The sequence below is a fragment of the Hippoglossus stenolepis genome, chromosome 2, assembly GCF_022539355.2.
Source record: "Hippoglossus stenolepis isolate QCI-W04-F060 chromosome 2, HSTE1.2, whole genome shotgun sequence".
Classification (NCBI taxonomy): domain Eukaryota; kingdom Metazoa; phylum Chordata; class Actinopteri; order Pleuronectiformes; family Pleuronectidae; genus Hippoglossus; species Hippoglossus stenolepis.
The window spans coordinates 31012293-31036775 of NC_061484.1; the positions used below are offsets into that span (position 1 = coordinate 31012293).

The window sequence follows — 24483 nt, forward strand, 5'->3', positions numbered from 1 at the left end:
TATAAAGACCATCAGCGACTGTATATAAAGATGATCAGCGACTGTATATAAAGACGATCAGCGACAGTATATAAAGACCATCAGCGACTGTATATAAAGATGATCAGTGACTGTATATAAAGACCATCAGCGACAGTATATAAAGACCATCAGCGACTGTATATAAAGATGATCAGCGACTGTATATAAAGACCATCAGCGACAGTATATAAAGACCATCAGCGACTGTATATAAAGATGATCAGCGACTGTATATAAAGACCATCAGTGACTGTATATAAGACACGACCTATAATTTGGACAGTATTTTCAGTGCCAGGTTCAGGTAATGCTTTGTTCATCCAAACTCAGAAGAACAAACTGGACAGATGAAGTAAGTTTTTATTGATCAAGTAACATAAATAGGACAAATGTTTCACTGTACATAGAACCTGGAAAGCAAAGTAAAAATAAAGTGTCACATTAATAAATTAAATGCATGAAATGGACCAGTTGACGTTAGCTCGGAGTCGGTACGACGAGACGCTGAGTTGTGTTCATCTCCGATGACGACGGTGCAGTTCCATGAATATTTACACACATTTTTTACACATGTTTTCAGGTTCAGTAGCTTTCAGCTCTTCACATTCTTATTTTCAAACAATTCAGTAAGTTCAGCAACAATTTAAAAAACTACCAAAAGCAAAAAGCAGCGGCTGATTATTAAAAACCTTTAGTTACATGTTACAACAGCATCGTCACAGCTATCGACGTTTCTTTAACATGTTTTCAGTATCAAATACTTCAGTCAGTTACAAAAATATCACACACTTTTTTTACACCAGCGTCTTCACTTCATAACATCGAGACGTCAGTGAACGCAGCAGCTCTCAACCTTCAGCTCAGCTCCTCAGAACCAGATCAAACCGGACTGAGCCAGATCAAACCGGACTGAGCCAGATCAAACTAGACTGAGCCAGATCAAACCGGACTGAGCCAGATCAAACCAGACCAAACCATGCGAGACTCTTTTGGCCTGGAATTCTGGAGGTTTTTGTTGAAAGGGGCTATATACATGTTTTTACGAGAGCTACGTAGCTAATGTTAGCATTAGCAGCCCACTAATCTATCAACCGATGTCTCCAGAGGTGAAACAACACCAACATTAACTTTTGTTTTCTTCACTTTCTATCACTTCTTCTCTACTGAAGTTAGCATGTTAGCGTGTTATAACCTCTGGTCCGTGGTCAGAGAACATCGTCACCAGAGGATCCCTCAGATCGTTTAGAATTCAAAGAACAGTCGCATCTGCAGATCTGAATTCTCACGTGATTTGAATATTTAAACAAAAAATGACAAGAATCAGATTGATTTCAGTCACAGTTCCTGAACTTTCATTACGAGTTTCACTCACTAGATGTTCAGGAGCTTTTGACCATATTATGTGTTCTTCATTCAGATATGAACCACCCTGAAATGATCAGAAAAATAAACATCTACACTTCACTGCTTATTCCATCTGCTGCTGAAGCTCGTGTGATATGATCAGACATGATAGCAGACGAGAGATTTCTGTGGATTTACAGTCTGATCACTGAGCTGAAACTCCAGACTGAGAGCTGCTGGACCTCCGGTCTCAGATCCAATGTGACTCTCCATCAGTTTCACTGTCACGTGCATACAATCACGGCCGGAGCGCCTGAGAGACGCCGGCTGGAAGTGAAGAGGAAACTAAAATAATTCTACATCCTCTGGACACAAATGCTGCAGGTTCTCCGGCGTGTAGCACCAGACTACAACTAACATCCTGGTGGCTACAGCTTTCATAGTCCAGCCCTGTGTCTCACACACACACACACACACACGCACACACACAGCAGAACATGACGAAAATTTTAATGAGAAACAAAAACTGATGTAAACATTATTGTAGGAAAACCAACATCCTGAGACTTTTGTTGTCGGCATGTCGCTGCACTGAAGCTTAAGTTTTTGTTATTCTGTCGGTTCTTGCATCGCCTCCTAATGACGCCATGTCAGCATCCTTTTCCTGTTGCCAAGGCAACCAATAATGTCCCCCCCATCCAAACATCATACTTGCTTTTAATCTACACAAACATTTACACAATGACTGTGTCATTACTTATGTATTTAATTGTACTGCAATTAATGAAGTTGACCACTAGGGTTTAAATCAGATATGAATCATCAGAGGACACCAGGAAGTATCGACTTAGATCAGCAACAGTCGTCTTCTAGTAAGAGGACCTCAAGCACAAGACATAGTTTAATGGACTTGAATTATACCAATTGAAAAATAAATGTTAAAGCTGAGGTGAGGATATGGATGCATGAATCACACTTCATTTCCCATGATGCCACTGGATCAAGTCTTTCATGAGAGCCTAACTTGCCTTGACCCGTTTGGTCTGTTTTAGTTTTTCCTAAACCAACAAGAGTCAGCACATCATTAGCTAATATACTTATTTCTTAGTTTAGTCCTTCCAACATTACCCATGACAGAGTTAGCTAGCTGTAGTTTCAAGAAACTCATGGGACCACTCATGGAGCAAATATTAATTTCGGTCGCTAACTAACGAAAATGTGCTGGTGACGGTCGTCATTTCATTACTATAATTACTTTACATTTATATCTGACTTGTTCTTCAATGCTCTGAAGAACAAAGGTTGGTGTAGCAACCATGAGTACGTGACTGTGTAGATAAAAGCAAGTATAAGAGCGTCAAGCATACTTCACTGTATAAAAGACCAAGCAAATACCAGATGCTGATTGGATGACAGATGTCCATTAGAAATTTGTATAGGGAAATCTAGAAACATGTTTTTTATAGAAATCAAGTGAAAGCTGAGATCATGAGGATGAAGTGAACATGAGAAGAGACAATCGACTAAACGTGAACAATCGGACGAAGCCTAATATCAGATCAGGAAGGAAGTGATGACAAACAATCAAAAGATTCTGTATCAACAACGTTTCAGTCAATTCTCAAACTGATGAACATTTACATTTTCTTGATGTTTGATAATTCAATGTCCTTTTAATTAAATTCAGCCACATCACAGATTTTTCTAATCTATGTCCAGGACATGTTTAGCCTAGCTTAGCACAAAGACTGGAAACAGTGAGTTTAGCTCCATCAAAAGAGAAAAAAAAGTAGAATGACAGTTAGCTAGTTCGTTAGCTCAGTCGGTGACAGGGCACTTTGGCTCCACAGTGTTAAACGCATTAACAGTCTGTGAACTGTCCGTCAACCGCGTCTCTATCGATGAGAAGTTTATACTCTGACGGTGCAGCGTAGTGACACAGCTAATAAGCTACGATATCGTTCTCCATTTTGGGCTCTAACGCTTTGTACACAGATCCTCCTTTGGTCAACATCTCAGATTTAAGGGTCAAGTGTTCCAGGTTTTGGTAGCTAGCAAGCTAGCTCGCCACCAAATCCACACAGGAGACAACTGGATTTTGTCGACTAGAGCCAGGGGTGAAAACCTAGACCTTTATGCTAACTGGACCAATACACTAATATTTCAATCTTAATATCAAAGAAGTCTTTGAAAGATGCTAACAAGAAGACAACGTGTACAACAAGCACATGGTTGGTCTTTTGTACTATGCTAGGCTAAGACATCCTGGACCAAAAGGTGAAAAGACTCAACATCAGGTGACTTTTAGGGTCAAACATGCTTCATGTGAGCCTAACGTGGTGTTTTGGTTACATGGTGATGTTGATGAACCTTTAATTCTGAAGGCTGGTGTACGATAAGCTACTGGACACACACACACACACACACACACACACACAAACAAACAAACAAACAAACAAACAAACAAACAAACAAACAAACAGAGTGCACACTTCGAAACACACACAAACAAAAAACTTTTTCCCTTGAGAGTCCTTCCTGACAGCTTCAGGTGTTGAGGATCGACGGTCCGGTTGAAAAGCGCGGCTGTTCCACCTGAACTCAACGACTCAACTGCTGCTGCTGGACATAACAGAGCGTCTTCACAAAGTTCTCCCGCCAATGAAGAGTCTTGATTGCTAAACCTACACAGACACAAACATCCCCGTTCCCTTTGTCTTGTATTCATTATTTAAGGTAGTTCAGGTGAAATCAAAACTGAGGAAGGAAGGAATCCTTGTGTTGAATCCAGTTGTTCGATGGCCGAGAAGTCATCCAACTAAAGCCAGAAGCTTTACGTTCATTCAGCGGGTAGGACGACGTGCTGCTGGGACTGAGTGGAGATCAGGTGCGTTCACTACAGTCCTGTGATGGATGACATCGTTTGGTGGCGATATCTTCAACGCAGACAGCAACATGCAGCACAAGCTTGGCAGATCAAAAAAATCCAAAACTTCCAGGTAATGTGTTGAATGTTCCAGCAAAATCCACAACCGACGGGTTCCATAAAAAGAAAGAGGAGAAAGTGAAAAGGGAAAGGAGGCCGTGATGCGTCTGCATAAGCAAAGCTTCTACCACTACGAGAGATTGGCGAATTATTAGCTCTCCGATACCGGAGGACGGCGACAGCAGAAATTGTTTGGTGGCGTTTACCAGGCCGAGGAAAAAGACAGCGTCAGCTCTGACCCCTGGTAGGAGTCCCTGCGACCCGCGGTGGGATGATGAGTCAAGACACGAGTACGAACAAACAAAGTCCAGCCCAGGCACAAAATTTTAAACCCAGTCCTCAAAACAAAATAAGAAAAACTTTTGGCTTTGTGGTTATGTACAGTGACTTCCTGCGAAACAGTTTGATGTCCACCAAGTTTCTACAGACAAGCAGGACTGGATATTGGCGACCCAGCGCCGGCGTCAAAGGTCAGGGTCAAGTCTTCGAGCAGGGAGGGGGTGGAGCTAACTGTGTCTGTTTGTTTATCTGCGTGTGTGTGTAGTGATTCACATTAATTCTCCATGTTGTATGGTTGAGGACTCAGCTAGCTCCACCTGCTCCCTTTGGTTCCACCTCCAGCTACTGGCGGACCTCGTTGGCAATCAGACTGTCCTCCCCTGACTGGAAATCCGCCTCGTTTATGCTGTTTCCTCCGTTCAGCAGCTCCTCATCCTGGGACGACCCGCGGTCCTCCTCGCCGCTGCCACCCCCTGGCTCGTCCGAGTTTGGGTCCTGAAGCACCTGGGCGATGTACATCTGCTGCTGCTGCTGCTGCTGTCGGACCAGATAAAACCCCAAGAACCAGGTAAACAAGCAAGGGGAGACAAAACAGAGCTCACAACCTACGATGAAGTTTAAAATATTCAGACTCATTTGCAAAATAATTAAACCTGAGGATTAACCATTATCTGATCGGACCAACAATGCTGGAAGTAGGGGTACTGAGGGGGCTGCAGCACCCCCTACTGACAAGGTGCTGTAACTACAATAAACTGGAGATTTAAAACTCCTTCAAACAAACCCCCCACTTGAGTTACTAACGTCTTCTCACCTGAGATTTGGTGACGGGCGAGAACGAGGGACGAGCTGGACGTCCGTTTTCAACAGTGTCTACATCATTCTCCTTGGTGTCGATCTGAGAAAAAGACGCTGAGTGAGACAGTGTCCTGAACAACTACATTTGTGTTTCGTTCTCAGTGTTTAGCAGCTGTACCTTGTAGTTGTGAGCACTGAGGTACTTGAAGTGTCCGAAACAGATGTGGGACAGACAGACCACGATGGTGACGATCAGCACCACCAGAGTAAACATGGAGGTCGGTGTCTCAAAACCTGTCACATTAGCATTTGTTAGCACTTTAAATACAGGTCATAACCATCACGACACTTAATCATGGAGCATTTTTTTCATTTTGATCAGGATTTGACTGCTTTGATAAGGTTACCGATTGAGTAGAAAATGTGGCCTAGCGGTTTGTCCAGCAGGGGGCGAGGTTTACCTGTGCGTACAGTAGAGAAGAAGAGTAGCCAGAAGAGGCAGAGGATGGGTGCAGCCACCACCTGGGTGACGGCTCCCGAGTGGATCTTCTTGTCCAGTTTGGACGGCAGGTAGGCGTAGTACATGTTGTATCGGTCCACCAGGTGTTTAAGCAGCATGTACATCAGACCTGCAGGGGGGGCAGGTGAGTCACACAGGTGCTTTAATATACTCTGATTAGACCAGTTACTGCTGACTTGACAAAAACTGCAGAATGGACTGATTTAAAACTCAATAAAACCTGACCTGGACTAATGAGACTGGATCTGGATTCTGACTTCGTTGAATCACACCAGACTCAGGTCACTTTCACACCTGGTTTGGTTCAGAGCTTCAATCTCTTCAGTTCAGTCTGAAGCTAAACATCAGGTGTGAAAGGTTCCTCAGACCAGAAGGTGTTCTGGGTCTGGATCAAACTGAACCATGGTTCTGTTGGTGCATTTGAACTAGTTTGGAGTACTGTAGTACTCTGGAGCACTGATGTACTGTGGAGTACTGAAGTACTGTGGAGTACTGAGGAGTACTCTGGAGCACTGTAGAGTACTGAAGTACTCTGGAGCGTTGAAGTACTGTGGAGTACTGAAGTACTGTGGAGTACTCTGGAGCACTGTAGAGTACTGAAGTACTCTGGAGCATTGAAGTACTGTGGAGTACTGAAGTACTGTGGAGTACTGTGCCTGAAGGTGCTGATGCTGCTAGTGATACCATCATGATGTTACCATTGCAACCAAATGCTTCATTATTTTTCTCTATTAAAAACTGAAAAACTACCCCCCCCCAACTGACAAAACTTAGATTTATCATAGATTCTGATATGATGTGAATGAAGTTTGATTGCACTGGTTACTAGTATCAGTACATCAGTACTTCGACAGTATTGTAGTACTGACACTGTGAAATATATACTGCTGTTGACTGTGTGATGCTGCTGCAGTGTGTCGTGTTGACTGACCAAAGGGGACGATGATGGGGCAGGTGATGCTGTAGGCCATCACCACCGTGAAGACGTTCATCATCCAGGCGTATGCGGCTCCGAACTGGAACTCATAGGCCTGGTGCTGGAGGGACGACACGTCATGACTTCATCAGTATAGAATCACAGCAGCGCCCCCATGAGGCGGACATGTTCAATAATAACAGACGTGTCTCTACATGTTAACAAAAAGACAGACCTTTCTTCTCATTGTGTTACTACAAACTGATCCTCACCCTCTTGACGTTGCGGCGGTCGGCGGCAGAGCGAGCCAGGCACAGCCGAATCATGTACATGAGTAGACCCGGGATCCTCAACAGGTCCATGGCGTTTCCAATGAACGCAGAGGCGATGACATAATTGACGAAGAAAGCTCCGTTATCAGGCAGGAAGACGCACCTGAAGGGACAAGTTGATCAAAACAAAGATACAGACACTTTTACTTTATTTACCACAAACCATGGAAAACCAGGAGCGTCAATGTAAAAAATGGAATCATTAAAAAAATTATATAAATTTAATTTGGAAATGTATTTGCATTTAAAAAATTCTAGAGAAAAATAGGTTTTATGTTAACTATGTTCAGAAAATTCATTGACTATCAATTTTCAGTGTAATCAAAAACTTGAATGTATAAATGTTCTGGACTCACTCAAATCTGACTTTAGCATCAGCCAGGAACTTTCTATCGAAGAGCCAACGGAAGAAAACATCCAGACTGAAAAAGACAGATAGAGACGGTTTAGTTCGGACACCAGAGGTCAAAGGTCACGTCAGATTCTTACAGTCTGAACGTTTCATCACCTGCTGAGTCCGAGAGACGGAAGCAGCAGCACCATGAAGATCAGGAAGGTGTAACATTTGTGCATCGTTGTCCTGTTTTCTCCAGACCTGCAAACATATGAGAGGTCAAATCAGGGTCAAATCAAAGTCTTCACGAAAGACTTGAGATTTGATGTGAGGCAGATGTGATTCGAACTTGTCTTGACCCCTGACCTGAGCCTCTGCTAGTTTTAACACCACAGTGGTAATGTCATGTTTTCGTCCTGACCCTGATGAAGATGATGAAGAAGAAGTTACCTGGTCCAGTGAGCCTCGAAGAACGCAGAGTAATAGACGATGGTTGGCAGCAGAGCAGAGAACGCCCAGAGAAGCAGAGTCGGGAAGAACTGAGTGACGATGGGATTCTGGAGAGAGAGTCAGAGTCAGGCTCCGCCCACACAGACAAGTTTTAATTTCTAAACTCATCACTGTTGCTATGGTTACGCCTAGCGGAGTATTTACAGCCTCTAATTCAGAGACTTGTGTAAACGCTGCTGGTCTCGTTTTAGTTTGAAAACTCCGGGGTTGTGTTTTAGTCTGGACGAACAGACGCTGAGACTTGCAATATATTATCAGTAAATTAACATTTTCCACTCTGCCAGTAAAATATTCTGCAAGGTACGGGGGTCTCACTGAACGCAGAAGAAGCGTTTGATTGCATAGAATGGAAAGTTTGGGTTTTTTTACACTTAAAGAATTTGAAATGCGATTGGCTGTGTCATGTTGTTGTATCATAACCCCCAAGGGGCTGTCGTCATGGTAAATGCTCTCTGTACTTCACATTGGGGGAAGGGCACAAGACAAGGGGCCCCCTGTCGCCCTTGTTACTTGCAATTGCGATCGAACCATTGGCTGAAGCCATTAGAACACTGGGATGAACACTGGTACCCAGCAAGGATGTGTTCTCAGCCCCATGCTCTACACACTGTTCACACACGACTCACAAGAACAACTCCATCCGGAAATGTGCTGACGACACCACAGTCATTGGACTGGTCACCGGCGGCGTGGAAACTGCGTATAGACGTGAGGTGGCAGGTCTGGTGACTTGGTGTGAAGAGAACAATCTCATCCTCAACACTCATCGGCCACTGCTCATCCGTGGGCTCGAGGTGGAGAGGGTGAGCCGCTTCAAATTCCTGGGCGTCTATATGTAAACAATAACTAAAGAATGCCCTAATAATAATAAAGGTATCTTTAAAAAAAGAAACAGACTTTTGTAAACGATGACGCCCACGTTCTCTTCCTGATTGGTCCTCATCAGTCACGTGACTCGACTACCAGCGGTGAACACAAAGCGTCACTAACACTTCCTGTCAGTTACAGTTCCACCTCGTCGTCCCTGCTCTGACTCTTCACCTTCACTGCTCCTCTGTTACTAAGCAACCAACTGCAGAGGAGACAATCTACTTCCTGTTTACACCACATGACCAGCGAACGTGAACGGTCATGTGACGTGTTTTCAGGTGAGTTAGTGTGGACAGAGGTGATTTACATTTAAAATGAAAATGCATCAGTGTGGGCGGAGCCTCTGAGCCAGTGGTTCTGCTGACCACCTGCTCAGACCTGTAACACAGCTGCTTGTGGGTTCTTACGTTTAGATACTCGACGGGTTTGGTGACGTTGAACTTGTCCATTGTGGAGATGATGATGGCAGGTGTGGTGAGGAAGAAGAGCAGGAGGAAGAGGATGCAGTTGATGATGAAGCAGCGGATCCACCAGGAGATCCCACCCAGCGACAGATGCTCCCTGCAGGAACAAACCAGCACACAGCATCAGCTGATCTGAAGGGGTTTGTTTGTTCGGTGTGAGGTGGGTGGAGCTTGTGGACGTACCAGCGGACGTTCTGCGGGTCAGGTGCGTATGAAACGCTCCAGTTGTGAACGTGAAGAACGTCGCTGAACTGAGAGGAACGTGGCTCCTGTCGACACCGACAACCCTGAACTTGACAGGCGTTAAAATCTTTCAAAATACTGCGGAGAGGAGGTGGAACCAGATGGAGGGGCGGGGTCACAGAAAGAGGCGGGGTAACAGCAATGTTAATATAATTTAATACAAACAAATGATGTAAAGACAAACTAATGAATGAACTACGTGGGGGTTAACATGGGGGCGGGGCTCACATGGCGGTCATGGACTCGTTCTGGAAGGTGACGAAGGCCATGCCCAGCGGTTTGGTGTGGACCTTCTCCTTCTCCTTCCTGTACTCCTCCTTCAGTTTGGACTCTCTCTTCGTGTAGAAGCTCACCGCCTCCTCCTGCACGAAACACATCAGGTTCAGCATGTTAGCACAAACGCTTCGGACTCATCCTCATTCAGGTTCTGCATGTTCCTACATGTGAACTATGACCAGCCCTTGACCTGCAGGTGGCGCCAGATGATGGCTGACGGCAGCACTGATAATAAACCTCCTTCTGCACAGACTGACTGCAAATGATGTCATCGCCACAAGATGGCAGCTTTCGTATCTGAGATATTTTAGCTTCACTTTTGTGCAATGGGAGGAAGTGGAGACGTGTCGACCATCTTTATTTACAGTCCAAATTTTCCTTAAAACATAACAGAACTTTCAGAAAACGTGAAGTCATTGTATGTTGGATGAAAAACTGTGGACACTTTGTTTGGAAGTTGGCGTGTGTTAAAATAAAACTTTGAAGAACATGAATATGAGCTGAAACTTGTTCCTCCTGCAGATCTGAACAGAAATGATGAAACTAAAAGTTTAGAAACTGATGTCCACATCTGTCCAGATTCCCTGATACATTTTCTCCTCATGAATCTGAGATGTAGAAGCTGAAGCGTCTGGTTTTCTGCTGTAATGTTATCGCAGCTGAAGCTCAGGAGCGTCACCTCCTCGCAGCCGGTGATGGCGCAGCAGCACAGGTGTCCACAGGGTTTGGGGTTGATCATGGTGGGAACGTGTTCCTTCGCCATCAGGTCGGTGAAGAACTTCTTACTGCGCTCCGTCTTCTTCCTGTAAAACACAAACACACGTCTCATTAAAGCAGCTGCATTGACTGGGATCAGCTCCTGTTTGCAGTGAACTCAGTGATGGACAGACAATCAATGTGATACTGAAGGAAACTTAAAAACATTAAGATTCTACAGGAAGTTCTGCAGACTCAAGCAGGACTCTGAAGAAGCAGACGTTTGGTCGTATCCCAGCATGCACCGGGCCCGTCTGTCTCACCTCTCTGCATTCAGAGACATCAGTTTGGCCACGTTGTAGCAGATCCGAGCCTCCAGCACGGTGCAGTTCTCATACGCCTGTCTGCAAACAGAGAGAACGAGCTCAAGCCTCTTCAAGAGTCACTGACGACTTCTTCTTCTTCACCAACAAAACTATATTTTTATATAACACATGTTTTTATTTTGAATAATGCCGCGTTCTTTTAACCTGTCTAGGTTAAACCCAGCCTCTTGCCCAACGTCAGCTGGGTTTGGCTCCACATTATGGATGGGTGTGTCCTATAACCTGCTGTTGTCGTATAATCTATAATTATACACCTGTACTGTTTCCTCATCACCACAGGACGATATGTTCCAGTGAACTTACTCAAAGTGCTGTTTGATCTGACTCTCCTCAGCGTATTTAGAGATGCAGTTAATGAATAAAGTGCGTTTCACCTGCAAGACACAAAACTGGGATTAAACAGTGAACATATGTGAGAGTTGGAGGAGCAGCAGGAATGAGATGTGGCCTCTTCAGTTTCCTGAGGACTCGTACCAGGTCGTCCTCCTTGTAGTGCATCTTGGACGTGTGTCTCCTCATGCTGTAGACGGTCAGGAGCAGATACATGAAGGCAAACGAGGTGTGGAGCCACAGCAGATTCGTCCTGAACAAAACATTGATTTCATTTAAAAACAATATTTGAACATTTAAATCGTTAGTTCAAACCTACAGACTTTCAAATGATGGAGGATTCTTAACTTTGGAGCCAAGCTAACAGTTTCCCTCTGCTTCAAGTCTTTGTGCTAAGCTATGCTAATAGTTTCCCTCTGCTTCAAGTCTTTGTGCGAAGCTAGGCTAAACATACAATTATCAGATTAACGCCAGTTTTCTGCTTTGACGTATTTTTGAATTGTTGTTAAGCTCTTGTCATTGAACTCAACAATTCCTGCATGTTTCACACTAAAAGCTCCCAAAGGCTCACAGGCCATAAACTCTTCCTTTCTATTCTGGATCTGATAACTAGCAATGATCACATGGTCACATCTGGGCCAATCAGCAGCCCCCGTCTTCCTTAACAACTCCAGCAGCGATGACTGTGGACTCACCCAGACTTAAGGTTGGCTATCGTGGTGCGTCCGAAGCTGTAGGCGTTGTTTTCTGGAAAAAAGACCAGAAGAAGTTTGTCATCAGGAAACACGTTAGAACTGAAACTGCTCATTTCTTCAGGTGAAGCTCGAAATTAAAATTATATTTTCCTTCCAGAAATCAACAGCGGACAAAACAACCTAAGTTTCCGTAGCAGCAGGAGTTTTCGGTCATATCACATGGTCGGACTGATGAGTGAATCACTACTCTACTGAAACACAGAGCTACACGTCCTGACCACACTGATCCAGGTTCAACTAAAACCACCGTCTACCATCAGACTAACACAGAGCACCTGCCGTTACCTTCTTTAGAAGGAGGTCCGGGTACTCCTTGGCTTAGGAACGCATCTTTACTGATAATTCTGACTAAAACCAACCAGACGAGAACACAGTGAGACACAACTCCAGACCAGAGTCCACAGGTTTCTGTCCGGCTGCTGAGGAAATCTATGAGGTGCGTTTAAAGAGACATGTCTTTGTACAGACTGACCTCCAACAGGTGTGGTGCAGGTGTTCTTACCCAGCAGGTCTCCAGAGAAGTTGACGGGCAGGACGATGCCGACGGAGAGGACTCCGACTACGACCAGCAGGCCGATGATGTGGCGCTGGAAGGAAAGGTAGTGAACAGCATCCTCCCCACATTTCTCTCTGATCTCTTCATCCCTGCAGGAGGACCAATCAAAACATGACACTAATGTAAAGTTAAACACACAACATGTAGCTTTCTGCCACCAGGGGGCATCTCAGTCACAACCACAGAGTAAAAAAGATGGACGCCACATCTCCACTTCCTCCAGAAATGAAGCCAAAATATCTCAGATACAACGCTGCCATCTTTTCTCACTTTTTACTCCTCTGACAAACAAAACGCTGACACATGCACAAAGAGGATATAACGCCACCAACAGGCCACCAAAGGAAACGTTACCTTGATAAAAACTACAGGTTTGAAAACACAAAGTAAGAAAACGAGTGAGCTACATATAAAACACAGGTCTGCTGATGTTAGATGGGTAAAGTGAAGACTGAACCTTTGACTCACTTTATTCTGAAGATGGCCGTCAGCCACGAGCAGAAGCCCTGCAGGTCAGAACACACAAATCACAAAGTGAAAATCTCAAACACAAACGTTTTCTACTCATTTCCAGTTGAGTCAGATTAAGGACAGTTTTTGTTTTGTTTCATTTGTTTTTGTGTGGGCGGAGCTTCAGCCGATGACCCATGGTCTCCGGTTGACCTCCTTTCACCTGCTCAGTGTTAAACTGGATTATCATTTATCAGATTAAAAGCAAACAGAAACCTGCTAAACTCCACTTTCACTGGTCCAACACACAACAAACACACACTTTACACAAAACGTCTCAACATGAAGTGACGGACTGACACTGCAGGAAGTGTTGTTCAACTTTATGAACATCAAACTTCATCAGGACCAAATTAAAATGATCATTTCATCAAAGAAGAGCAGCTCCAGTCTTATTCTTCAGTTTACATCTGCACCACCAGAGGGCGCTGCACCATCACCAGAGTGGCATGGTGGTATGGAGGCTCATTACAGCCAAACAAAAGAAAAAGTTTTATTCATCATGAGAATTTATTTTAGTTTGTAAAATCAACATTACAAGATAAATAATCCCAATGTTGACGAAACTTTCAGTTTCCTTGTTTCAGTTTGCTGGTATGAAAACTTTAATTTTACATAATAAACGAAGCAGTAAAGATGTGCATTTATGTTTATATTTTACATAAGGCTATTATTTGTATTCTTATTTCAAGTAATATATATATATTTGTTAAAATATCTGTATCTGAAATGTATAACTCGAGTATCTGTATCAGTGTTTTTGGAACGTGTGTTTCCATTCAGTCACTGGTCACAGTCATGGACGTGCACAGCTCAGTCGATGATGAAGTGGAGAACTGATGAAGGTCCTTACGTTGTCTCTCTGGTCGAAGTCGACGGAGCTGGAGACGGACGTGAGGCGTTCGTAGCGGTCGGGCGTTTCTGAGTGCATTGCCGAGGCAACACTGTGGAGACAGACAGGAAGGAGTCAGGTGACTGTTAGCTGTTAGCATGTAGCCACTGTGACCTTTGACCTCCGCACTGACTGAGGTTAGTTCCTCCGACACGAGACACTGAGGGAGCTAACAGGAAGTAGAATAGATGCTAAAACAGACCGAGCTGTCCACTAAACAGTTCAGATGTGTATCCTGATGTTAACGTGTTTCTTCTGACTCTTCAGCTGCTTCCTTCTCGATGAAGTTGCCACTCAACCAGAGTCAGGAAAAAATGTATTCAACAACTTCTTAAAGTGATTAGTTACGAAAATAATTGAAAGTGAATGAGAACGTAGCAAAGTGAGAATGACGTTAACACTTCATTAATCACGTCTCAGTACGTCTGATGGTTTATATTTCACTGTGTGTGTGTGTGTGTTAAACATTGCTAACCATACCAGTCACCAACATTTCCACCGATAGAAGTTGGATGACGTGCGTGGCTTTCTGAGCGGCCATCTTGGGTTTTGATGTTGACTAGGAACTCACCACATTCTGTACTTTAGAAGAGCTCATATGTCGGATTAGCTAACATGCTAACTAGCACGTCACGTGGTTACAACTCACTGAGCTACAAACACAGCCTGTTACCTTTTCACCGGCTCATAGTTATCTCTGTCTCGTCTTCGGCTGAGTTAACATTCAAGTGGAGAGAAGTGTGGAGCAGTGTTAGCATCAAATCTGTTAGCATTGCATCAGTTAGCATCACATAACAGAGACTGATCCAGAGCCTGTTTCTTCACTCAAATACCCAGGTCAGTTTCATGGGGTATGGGGGGTGACTGGTGCCACAGATGAGCCTTTTCATGACGGATAAAGAACCAATCAGTAAGAGAATGGCGGCATGTGCGTCATCGTTTTCATCGAAGTAAGACGAGGAAGTGACGTATTAACTCATCTGCAGAGATCATGTGATGAAGTCTGCAGATGATACAGAGGCTCTCACTCGGCCTTCTGCGTTCACACATGTACGTCCTCCTGAGAAAGTGCGGAGAATCTCCGGAGTTCAGTGCATTCAGTTTTTATTCTGTTAATCTGTAATTACACAACAAACACACACGTGTTTCAGTTTAATGTTGTGTGTTGGATGAAACAGAAGAGCTGGTACAGGTGAACGCAACAGTTTCATCCCTGCCTGTAGGGGGCAGCACAGCCACTCTACACTGTCAATCTTATATTCGTGACAAGATTGGCATTTCATTAATACACAACATTGATTTGGTGAGTGGCACAAATAACCCCCCATACATAAACACACACACACTGAAATGAAGAAGGAGGAGGAGGAGTTGTGTTAGTACACCAATCAGAGAGCAGAACCCTGTTAATGAAACCAGAAGAAGAGGAAGATGTTAGCAGGAAAACCAAACACGGAGAAGCAGCAACATACTATTCCCGTTCCTCCACGTTGCTGAAACGCTTCTTTAGTCTTCAGGACGAGAAACAGAAAGAAAACAAAATGCTGCTGTGAGAGAGAAACGTTGCTGAGAGGACGACAACACAACAGCAACACAACAGCAACACAAACTCTGACGGTTCATACAGAAGAAGAATCCAACAACAGTCAGAATAGACCTGACATCTGTCAACTGTGTTTAAGAGAGGCTTCACCAGAAACCTTCACAACTGCACTTCAACAACACGACTGTGTTCACGTACATTTAATCTGACTGATCACACAGAAAGTCAGAGAACTGAAGGTCTAACGTTTTAAAGTGCTAACAAACTAAAGGACTAACTGAGTAGAGATCTGAAGGACTCAAGGTCAAACATTGTAAAGCACTGATGGACAAAAGGTCAAACAGACTAGAGCACCGAGGATCTAAAGGGCAAACTGTCTAAAGAACCTTCGTCCTGAAGAACAGAATAAAGGACTAATGTTCTAAATAACTGAAAGACTGAAGGTCTGAACTAACAATCTCCAACTTGTCTTCTGACTGACATGGACAGACACCACTGAAGAGGGATCTGGCATCTGGACCATGAGACCTTTATGAGGTCCAGGACTGTTTCTCACCTCCACATTTTGGAAATTTGAAAACTGTTTACCTGTCGGCGTCGGTGACCAGCGCCAGGCGGCCATAGTCCCACGCAACTTTCCGCAGAATAGAAAAGACAAAGAGCAGCACCTGGAGAGAAAGACAAAGACTTCCTGTCAGACGTCTCATGGTGGCCGAGATGTCAAAGGTCACAGAAACACAATATAACGAATTGTCGACTTTCACGGTCGACAGGAACAGCAAAACAGCAGCTCCCACAATGCAACACTGTTTTCACTCCATCTGCATCAGTATCACTTGAGTGACACAACACACGACTGTTAAACATGTGCAGATGGATTTCACGTCGCCATGACGACAGCTGTGTTTTACTAACGTTCTGTACGTTTGTCAGACCTGAACCTGAAGTCATCTTTGATCACACAGAACTACCATGTTTCTCCTCTGGCTCTGGGGGTGCGTGTGTGTGCGTGTGTGTGTGTGTGTGTGTGTGTGTGTGTGTGTGTGTGTGTGTGTGTGTGTGTGTGTGTGTGTGTTGGCGGCAGTGACTCACCAGGAAGCACATGAAGTCCAGGGCGAGCACGGTGGGCACTCCTCCGAACGACAGCCCCTGCAGCACCGTGCTGCGAATACGAGCAGAGTAACAGTAATCTTTGGACTCGCTGTTAGCCGAGCAGTTATCCTGACCGCCACACGTCTGGCCGCCGCCAAATATCGCCATGGTAACGATCAGCACTCTGAGCATGCTCACTGCAGCATTGTTGCTGAGAACCTGAGGGAGGAGAACTTCATTAGCAACATGTTACAGAGAGCAGTTCTGTAAACCGTCAATATGACTAAAAGTAGAACATATGTATTTATATTATTTATTGGATTATATTATTGCTATTGTTATTATTTTGTTTGGGAGTTCTTTATTTTTATCTGAAATAATATTGAATCTGCATTTTCCTGTTGTAGCAGCTCCATATTTTACTTCAAATCATTTTTCACTTTAATTAAAATCTTGATGTGAAGTTAAAGTATTATTTTTATCTTGAGGTTGAAAGGATGAAAAAAAATCATTAAACTTTTCATCAGTTTCTTTTTCTGCATCAAGTAAAAATAATCAGTTGAAGGACCTGTTCATGTTCGTTGGATGATAATTCCAACGATAACGTTGGACAGAGTGAAGCAGCATTACTGATCAGCAGCAGGGGAAACAAACATGGCCGCCTTACTTCAGCATGGAATGACTACATTTCCCAGCATGCCTCAGCTGCAGCAGCAGACAGCTTCCTCCCTCTGTGACCTACTGATCCCGTTGCCATGACTGCAGCTCCTGACCCAGTTTTTACGCCTCAGCGGACGTTTGTCACGAAACACAAGTGACGGAGCTGCAGTCTGTGACATCATCATTACATCCCTGACTTGAAACAAAGCGACGCCTGATCCCCCCCCCCTCGTATTTATCAGTTTATCTGGAACAAAGTGTTTTAACGAAGATTCTCTTCACGTCTTTGTTAATCCAACGATCATGGTTTGTTGCTGTGGAGACAGTAGATGATGGTAAATGTATGTATTTAACAGCTTTACTCTACATGTCACATCCACTCACACAGTTGAGCTGTTACTGTTTATTCTGTCCTTTGAACCCTGTGTGGGGGTACAGCACTACCACACACAGCCACCAGGGGCAGTTCAGATACCTCAGCATGCGGAGTCCAGGGATCAAATCACCAACACTCTGGTTAATGGACCACCCGCTCTACCTCCTGAGCCACAGCTCAGTTTCACCTCCACCACTGTTCTCATCTTCTTCATCTGCAAGTCGACAGAGGCTGAGATGGATTAGCCCATGAGCAAACGTACAAATGCTAAATATACTACATGTGATTTTGTTTAACCTGTGGGACTCTACGTCCATTTGTTCAGTTTTAGGATCAATGTTTGGTTATGAAGTTTACAGATTAGTAACCCAATAGAAGCTCCGCCCACTGACCAATCAATTCATTTGAAACATGACATCAGTGTTCTTAGAGGATCCCGTCGAGCTCCTATAAAAACATCCTGCGTCTCTTTTGTTCTGGATGTTTGTTCTCCTCGGATTTTTATTAAACAACAGGTTGATCCTCGTTGTGAAATATGAGGATCTGCTGTCAGTCAAACTTCTCCATCTCTGTGATTGGCCATATGCAGTAAGCCCCGCCCCTTTTGTGTACGCGCTCCTGATTTTTTTGCCTGTGATGGGCTTGTCGACCAATGGGAGCACAGCTCTGTGCAGGATGTGACAACAGGTTTATGAATGTAATGATGTTGCTGGATCGACAAGGTGGAAACGAGAAAAGACAGAACCATCAGACACTGTGTTTATTTACATTCTTGTCCTTGTCCCAGGAAGTGAGTTGCAAGCGCATGTTGTAAAAGACAGACAATGATTGGTTGAGGAGCAACTCATCATCTGTCGTGCATCTCAAACCCAACAGGGAAGAATCTCTGTGTCGTCTGAGGGACATTCCACCAATCAGCATCATTCACAGAACCCGCCCCCCCCTCGTGGTCATGATGCAGCAGCATGACTCATCTGAATCTCTCACACACACACACACACACACACACACACACACACACACACACACACACACACACACACACACACACACACACACACACACACACACACACACACACACACACACACACACACACACCTAGTGTTTCTCATAGAGCTGCTTCAGTCTGTGGTGCAGCTCAGATTCACCTGCTCTCATACCACAGAGATCCAACCGGGGCTGGGCCATAAACTGCCATTCAAAAAACACCAACTTCTCCCATGAAGTAATAAATGTTCCCACGAGTCATTAGGATCTCATTCGCTCAAGTCAATCTTTCATCTCCGGCCCATCTGAAAATATCGGATTAATTCGATATTAGAGCTTAAAGAGCTGCAGGTTTGGGGGCGTGTCTGTTTGATTGACACACAGACTCTCTGATGATTGACAGCCAGCAGTTGAGACTAGAGAGAGAAAACTGGAGATTGTTTGGTGGCCACGGCAGTGATGTCACTAATACAGAAAATACACTGATACTCTGCTGCTGTTGAAACAGTGAGTGAGACTGAGGACGACAGAAAGAACGATGTCTGAATTAAAAAAAGATCTAATTCAAAGGTGGAGGCAAAAAAAGAATCTCTTCACGGTCAGACTGTGAGGGAACACGTTTTATTGAAGGATTATTAAATTCAGAGACATCTGTGATGTCCTCAATCTATTCAATTTAACAGAATTATGTTTTTAAATGATTAAAAGAGGCTCGACATAGAAAGGAAAACATTAATCACACACAGACCTGTCGGCCAATAAACCAGAGTGGTGAGAACTTGTGTTTGGATGGTTCAACACAAAGATCACAGATCTATAGAATCTATATCAGCTGATCAGTCATCATCAGGGGACATCTGAGTCCCTGAACACTCGTTTCCTCCTCATCTCGTCTGTCAGAGCCAGTGGATCCATCCCACTGCATCACCGCAGTATTTAAACATTTAGAGCAATCGGACCGATGACTTCACACATCAGTGGATCCTAATTTCTGCTGTTTTTAGAGGTGGTAGTGACATTTGTAAATCCGAATTAGGAAACATTAGGACAGAGGTTGCTGGGGGAGTGTCAAGGAGCTCCTCGACGGAAAGATGGTGGGTGTGGATGATATTAACCCTGAGATGCTGAAGGTTCTAGACAATGTTTTCAATGTCATGTGGAGGTCGGGGACCTGTGAACGAGCAGAGTGGTGGTGTTGGAGGTTGTGCTCAGAGAGAACTGGTGATCAAACCAGATAACAACCTCGATGTGGAACTCGAACTAATGGGGGGGCACTTGGAGAAAGTGGCGTGTTCCTCAGGCGGTGTGGTGGTGGTGGTTGTTTAATAACCACAGTAAACTGTAATAATTAATAAATCACCAAAACATTTCAAGGACGTTTCCTCTCTGAGTCTGAAGCGTCATGTGTTTGTTGTTTCCTTCGATCTGTTAGTTCTGGTTTCACGTTGTAGTTTAGGGACGAAAGAATCGAGTCTGACAAACGTACGTCCTGTTGTCATCCCCTATGTGGGCGGGGTCTACCTAAACTTTACTCTGATTGGTTTGAAGACGGAGCCTGAAGTGGGCGTGTTGTCGGGTGGGGGGGGGATAGTCTTTCTGTTTGAATGGAGAACATGAATGAAGCTTCATTTGGTTGCCATGGTAACATGATGATGTATCACTAGCAGCTTCAGTACTCCATAGTACTAAGGTACTCCACAGTACTCCAGTACTACACATTACTACAGAACTACAGTAATGCAGCACTCCACAGTACTACAATACTACACAGTTCTACAGAAGTACTACAGTACTACAGTACACTAGTTCAAATGCACCAAGTGAACGTCCTCGTGGTTCAAACATTATATCGTCGGAGGTGAAGAAGCTGCTTCCTCTTCTTCTATTGTTTAATTCTGTCTCTACTTCCTGTGATTGGTCCAAAAGTCCAAACCAACAGAACCAGGTTCAGTTGGATCCAGACCCAGAACTCCTCTTCTGCTCTGAGGAACCTTTCACACCTGATGTTCAGCTTCAGACTGAACCTGATGTGAAAGTTGAGGAGTTGAATGTTTTATTTTATTTTTCTGGTTTACATGAAACATCATCTCACATGTTTAACTACGTTTTTATTCATTGATACATTTCAGGTGAAAATCCTTCAAGTTAAAACTGATCTTTACGACTAAACGTTCTTATTTTTATATTAATTAGAGTCTGTGATTCATAATTAGCATCAACCTCTTTCATCACTCATTAAGAATTATTATTATTGATGAAACAGTGATTGTGGATGAGAGGTTCGTTGAAGCTGCAGGAACAAGGGATCATGGGAATAAGGAAAGATGGAGCTGCGGCCCTGCAGGCCCTGCAGGCCCGGACCGACACCAGCCGCACCAGCGACAGATGCTCTGCACGTTAACCCGGGACACAGGGCGGAGACTGACCCGGGTTAAATGCGCTGCTGTTAAAACCACATTATAGCTGCCGACGCACGCACACACACAGCTAGATGCGTCCTCTGCGCACACATTACATAACACACACACACACACAGACACACACACACCAGCGGAGCCTCTGGATGATGCTGCCCGGGCTGCAGCCGCCGACAGGCCGCGGCTGCAGCCTCAGCTGCGGCCTGTCGGCGGCTCATCCTGCCGCTGAGCAGATCCAACAAAGCCGCCTTATGATAAACCGCAGAATAAAGCTGGTAATAAATAAACCAATTAGAATAAAGCCGGTACCTGAGCCTCCTCTTCCTCCTCCTCCTCCTCTTCCTCCTCCTCCGCTCAATGGAGAGATTTCGCCGGAGAAAAACGTTAAATCCTCACTGATGCGCCTCCGTCGACAAACGAGCTGCTTCAGGCCGAGCACCGAGCGCCGAGCACCGGGACTCGGAGCGACTCTTCGCCGAGGAGCGTGTGTCTCCGCCGGCCGCTTCAGACGCTGCGGGCCGCTGCTGCTCCGCCGGTGTCGGTGTCAAAATGGAGCAGGTGTCCCCGAGAGGAGGGAGGAGCTGCTGCTGCACCGCGCCACCGACAGGGGGCGACAGCACCGCAGCTCCGGGTCTGAAAGAGAAGGATAAATCATGTGATGAAAGTGTGCGATCATTAATCTACAGCTTATGTTCAAAGACGAGAAATAATGCGTCATAATAATAATCATTATTATGTATTGGAAAATAGAATAAAATGGAATAATATGATTGTAAAACAGATCATATTAAAATAGTGATACTTTGTGGAATATGTATTCACAGAAATGCTCAAATGAAATGAAAATATATTTAAATAATATGAATTACTTTAATATTCACATCATTAAACCACAAAACCCTTGTTGTGAAACACACGTGACGAACAGGCGCGTCACAGCAGTGTGCACGTCCCTGATCTCCGACCAGCAGAGGGCAGCACTGACCGGCTGCACTCACTAGAAGGGAACGTCATGTACAGGGACGTGCACAGACATTTTGGGGGGCGGGGCTCAAGTGAGAAAAAGGGAACTTCACATAATTATTTGTAAAGTTAAATAATAATACCCTTAATACCCTCACAGCTGTTATATACTCAACAGTAGTAGAATGGATGTTTTTTAGATGAGGAGCCTACAATCAGAATTATGAAGTTTCAGGACACTACAGGCCAAAACATTGTTTTTCATGTACCGTCCATTTTTAGACTTTGGTCTATTTGATAGACGTCTCCTTTTTATCAGACTTTATCTGTGAAGATGTGTAGGTTGTTCTCAGAGTCTGAGTAAGGACCTGTCCTCGCCCTCCTCCTGCAGGACATTAACAACATGTGTCCTGGCTCTTTACTCTGCACTGAGTGTTGGCGATGAGATGAAGAAAAGTGATGGAGCAGCCAGTGGTGTAGAAAGTACTTGAGTAAAAGTACAGATATGTTACCTGAAAGTGACTCCGGTCAAAGTTAAAGTCACCCGTCAGAAAATGACTTGAGTCAAAGTCTTAAAGTAGCTCATATTAAATGTACTTAAGTATCAAAAGTATCTGGTGTTGAAATGTACTTAAGTATCAAAAGTAAAAGTACAAGTACCGAAATAAAAAATGCAAAGTGATTTTTATAGCCTGTACAGACACAAAACAACCCCAAATTGTTCTCTTCAGGGTTTATTTCAACTGACTGAAAAATTATAACAAAAATATACATATACTGTATAATTTTACAATTTTTGAACCCCAGATGCTGAGGTTCAAATAGTAATGGACGAGTGCATCTGAACTTCAGGGGACAACAAAGAACCAACACAACAGAATAAACCAGTGCCTCAGAACACTAATACACCCCAGAATAACCACTAAAGAATTAAACATGGACCTTTCACTTTCTAATCAGTAGCAGGTTGATACACAACGCCCTTATGATAAAGGAAAGCAGTTCTTGTTAACAACCTGCACGGTGCTCGTACACAGAAGAACAGGCCACAGTCCAGACAGAATCCTGAAGACTGAACTGAACCCAGCTCCTGCAGCAGCACCTGGATACTTCTAAAGGGGATGGAAGGGGGATGTGCTCCCGTTGGTGAAGTCCCTGCCCTTTGTACACACATCGCTCAAGTAAAGTACGGATATGTGAAAAATCGACTTAAGTACAGTAACAAAGTATTTGTACTTCGTTACTTCCCACCACTGGGAGCAGATCGTCCATGTAGTGACAACATACTGTGCAGCACGTTGATATCTGTCTTCACTTGGATTCCAGACATTTTGGACTGTCGTGACAATTCTTCAGTCCCACTCTGACAACGAGGGACGAGACACGTCTCTGAGTGTCACACTTTAATGCTCAGAGCCGGGAAGCCCCCCCCCCCCGGTTGAGGGTTAGGGTTTCTAAGCCAGAGGTCAGGATCTTCTGCCTGAGTTTAGACAATCAGACCAAGATTCATTCAGTTGTTCAGGACCCAGAGGGATCAAGGTCACACTGTGTGAGATCAGGATCAATCAGAGGGAAATGAACAGGATCACATGAATATCACAACGTTACATTTCCCTCACAGGACCGACCTGGTTCAATGGGCCCCCCCCCTCTATCTCTATTACCCTCCATCGCTCTCTCTCTCTCTCTCTCTCTCTCTCCCTTTCTCTCTCTCCTCCCCCTCTATCTCTATTACCCTCCTTCGCTCTCTCCTTCTCTCTCTCTCTCTCTCTCTCCCTTTCTCTCTCTCCTCTCCCCCTCTATCTCTATTACCCTCCATCGCTCGCTCTCTCCTTCTCTCTCTCTCTCTCCCTTTCTCTCTCCTCCCCCTCTATCTCTATTACCCTCCATCGCTCGCTCTCTCCTTCTCTCTCTCTCTATCCCTCCCTCTCTCCTCCCCCTCTATCTCTATTACCCTCCATCGCTCGCTCTCTCCTTCTCTCTCTCTCTCTCTCTCCCTTTCTCTCTCTCCTCTCCCCCTCTATCTCTATTACCCTCCATCGCTCGCTCTCTCCTTCTCTCTCTCTCTCTCCCTTTCTCTCTCTCCTCCCCCTCTATCTCTATTACCCTCCATCGCTCGCTCTCTCTCCTTCTCTCTCTCTCTCCCTTTCTCTCTCTCCTCCCCCTCTATCTCTATTACCCTCCATCGCTCGCTCTCTCCTTCTCTCTCTCTCTATCCCTCCTCTCTCTCCTCCCCCTCTATCTCTATTACCTCCTCGCTCTCTCCTTCTCTCTCTCTCTCTCCCTTTCTCTCTCTCCTCCCCCTCTATCTCTATTACCCTCCATCGCTCGCTCTCTCCTTCTCTCTCTCTCTCTCCCTTTCTCTCTCTCCTCCCCCTCTATCTCTATTACCCTCCATCGCTCGCTCTCTCCTTCTCTCTCTCT

At 44.6% G+C, this 24483-nt stretch overlaps 1 protein-coding gene across 6 annotated transcripts; it reads right to left on the minus strand.

Annotated features, from left to right (window-relative positions):
• Positions 1 to 367: 367 nt before the first annotated feature.
• On the minus strand, positions 368 to 21649 carry LOC118122056 (CSC1-like protein 2). 6 transcript variants are annotated; one of them, XM_047338088.1, is made up of 25 exons: positions 21406 to 21649; positions 16654 to 16872; positions 16150 to 16229; positions 14692 to 14730; positions 13980 to 14070; positions 13085 to 13122; positions 12563 to 12705; positions 12346 to 12408; positions 12001 to 12052; positions 11450 to 11558; positions 11279 to 11349; positions 10913 to 10993; positions 10573 to 10696; positions 9846 to 9979; positions 9558 to 9695; positions 9318 to 9471; positions 7981 to 8087; positions 7705 to 7791; positions 7553 to 7618; positions 7137 to 7299; positions 6880 to 6985; positions 5890 to 6057; positions 5607 to 5722; positions 5445 to 5528; positions 368 to 5167 (listed from the first exon to the last, which is right to left on the minus strand). In XM_047338088.1, the coding sequence occupies exons 2-25, from the start codon at positions 16843 to 16845 to the stop codon at positions 4973 to 4975; spliced, it is 2601 nt and encodes an 866-aa protein (XP_047194044.1). In that variant the 5' UTR covers positions 16846 to 16872; positions 21406 to 21649; the 3' UTR covers positions 368 to 4972. The 6 variants fall into 6 exon arrangements, with proteins under 6 accessions (XP_047194044.1, XP_047194051.1, XP_035034400.1 ...); XM_047338095.1 differs by lacking the exon at positions 14692 to 14730 and adding an exon at positions 15491 to 15529 and having other exon boundaries at positions 368 to 5164; XM_035178509.2 differs by lacking the exon at positions 14692 to 14730 and adding an exon at positions 15491 to 15529.
• Positions 21650 to 24483: the final 2834 nt, after the last annotated feature.